Consider the following 1,585-nt stretch of genomic DNA (forward strand, 5'->3'; position numbering starts at 1 on the left):
TCCCGAACGGCTTCGACTCCCCGTAGAACCGGTGCTGTTCATCAATAATGACGAATTTGCAATGGAGGAAACGGTTTCATCAAAGCTCAGTTGCTGCAGCGTTAGGAAAAGCACGCGCACGGTTCAGACGAGCTGAGAAAACTAGTGCTTGAGTGATGCTGGATTAGTGTGGTGTTTCTGTGACGGTTTTTTTCTTCTTCTTCCACCTCTTTGTATATGACAAAGCAATGCTAACGTCAGCAAAGAATATGTCAGGTCAGTGTTACTGACAGCGAAAGATTTGTCTTGGGTAGATGTGGATTGTGGAGCCGAAGATGTGTTTTTAAGGGGGTATTTGTGACTGCTTCGCTCCACGTTTTTCAGCTCCGCTCCATATTTTTTAGCTAAACGGTTTCAGTTTCACGTACTCTGCTCGAGAAAAAAGGTGGAGTTGTGAGAGCACCTAAAGAGGTACTTCACATGCTCTAGTTTTTTGTGAAGCTACTTCATAGTGGAGTTTGTGAAGCAGAGTTTGTGGAGTAGTCCCGAACACCCTTGGTAAGCAACCATGGTTACAATTACAAGTTGGTACGGTACCTCGATGAAGACGAGGAGGGCGCCGAACTTGGGCGCGATGTCGAACATGAATCCCGTGTTAGTGGCGAACCACTCGATGTCGCCCTCGTTGCCGGTGTAGACGAACAGCGGCCCGGCGCCGGCGTCGTTGCCACCGCTGGGCCTCCGCCAGAAGGTGTCGTTGAGGAGGTACTTCTGGCGGAAGACCATGGACGCGTTGGGCGTGAAGGTGAAGTGGTCCAGCTCCTGCGCGAAGTAGTGCGCCGTGAAGGGCTTCTTCGCCGCGGTACCGTTGGCCGCGCCGCTGCCGCTGCTGCCATCGGCGGCCGCGGCGACGAGCTCACCGCCGCCCCTGATGCTGCTGCTTGCCCGCTGGCGCCGCAGAGCTTGCAGGTGCAGAGGAGTGACGGCCGGGAAAGCAGCAGGCTTCTTGGGGGTGGAGGACGACGGCCGCGCTGCTGCTAAGGTTGGTGCCGCCGAGAAGGACGCGAGGAGTAGCAGAAGTGGCAGGAAGCAGGCGCGCAGAGGAGGCGCTGACGATGACCAGGCAGCTGGAGCCGCCATTGTTTGCCGTCCTCTCGTCAGTCGTCACTCTTGGTGGGGATTTTTAAAAGGAAGGCGCACGGGCGGGCGGGCGGAGGAGAGTCAGACGAGGACGATTGTGCCTTGTTTTTGAGGAAAAACACGATTTTGCCTTGTGATGACGGAGGAGGTTGTACGTTTGGCCAGGTGACACGAGCAAAGTTTGGGAATTTCGTGGCGGTTTTGGGGATGGTGTCGCCCGGATTGGCACGAACACGAAACGGTTGTCAGTCACCGCCTTGGACCGTGTCGCCTAGCTGCTTCTTGCTTACGCCGCGTTGTTGTGTTGAAATCGAAATGATTCCTTTGTAGTTGTAGGTATCTTGTGCGCCTTGCTTTTGTAAAAAGGTACCGGTATTGCACTATGTCGAGGCAAAGTGCTCTGTGTCGTCCCAGTCGTGACACTGTTACAGGACAGTGGGCCGGCCAAGCGAGTCGATACGGTGCG

General features: G+C 55.0%; 1 protein-coding gene across 1 annotated transcript; it reads right to left on the bottom strand.

Moving 5' to 3' along the window:
* Position 1: 1 nt before the first annotated feature.
* On the bottom strand, positions 2-1,356 carry LOC136526664 (uncharacterized; the record flags this gene model as incomplete). Its single annotated transcript, XM_066519259.1, has 2 exons — positions 577-1,356; positions 2-34 (listed from the first exon to the last, which is right to left on the bottom strand). Coding segments are annotated over exons 1-2 (576 nt in total), but the record flags the coding sequence as incomplete, so codon positions are not given.
* Positions 1,357-1,585: the final 229 nt, after the last annotated feature.

Source organism: Miscanthus floridulus, chromosome 19 (assembly GCF_019320115.1).
Source record: "Miscanthus floridulus cultivar M001 chromosome 19, ASM1932011v1, whole genome shotgun sequence".
Taxonomy (NCBI): Eukaryota; Viridiplantae; Streptophyta; class Magnoliopsida; order Poales; family Poaceae; genus Miscanthus; species Miscanthus floridulus.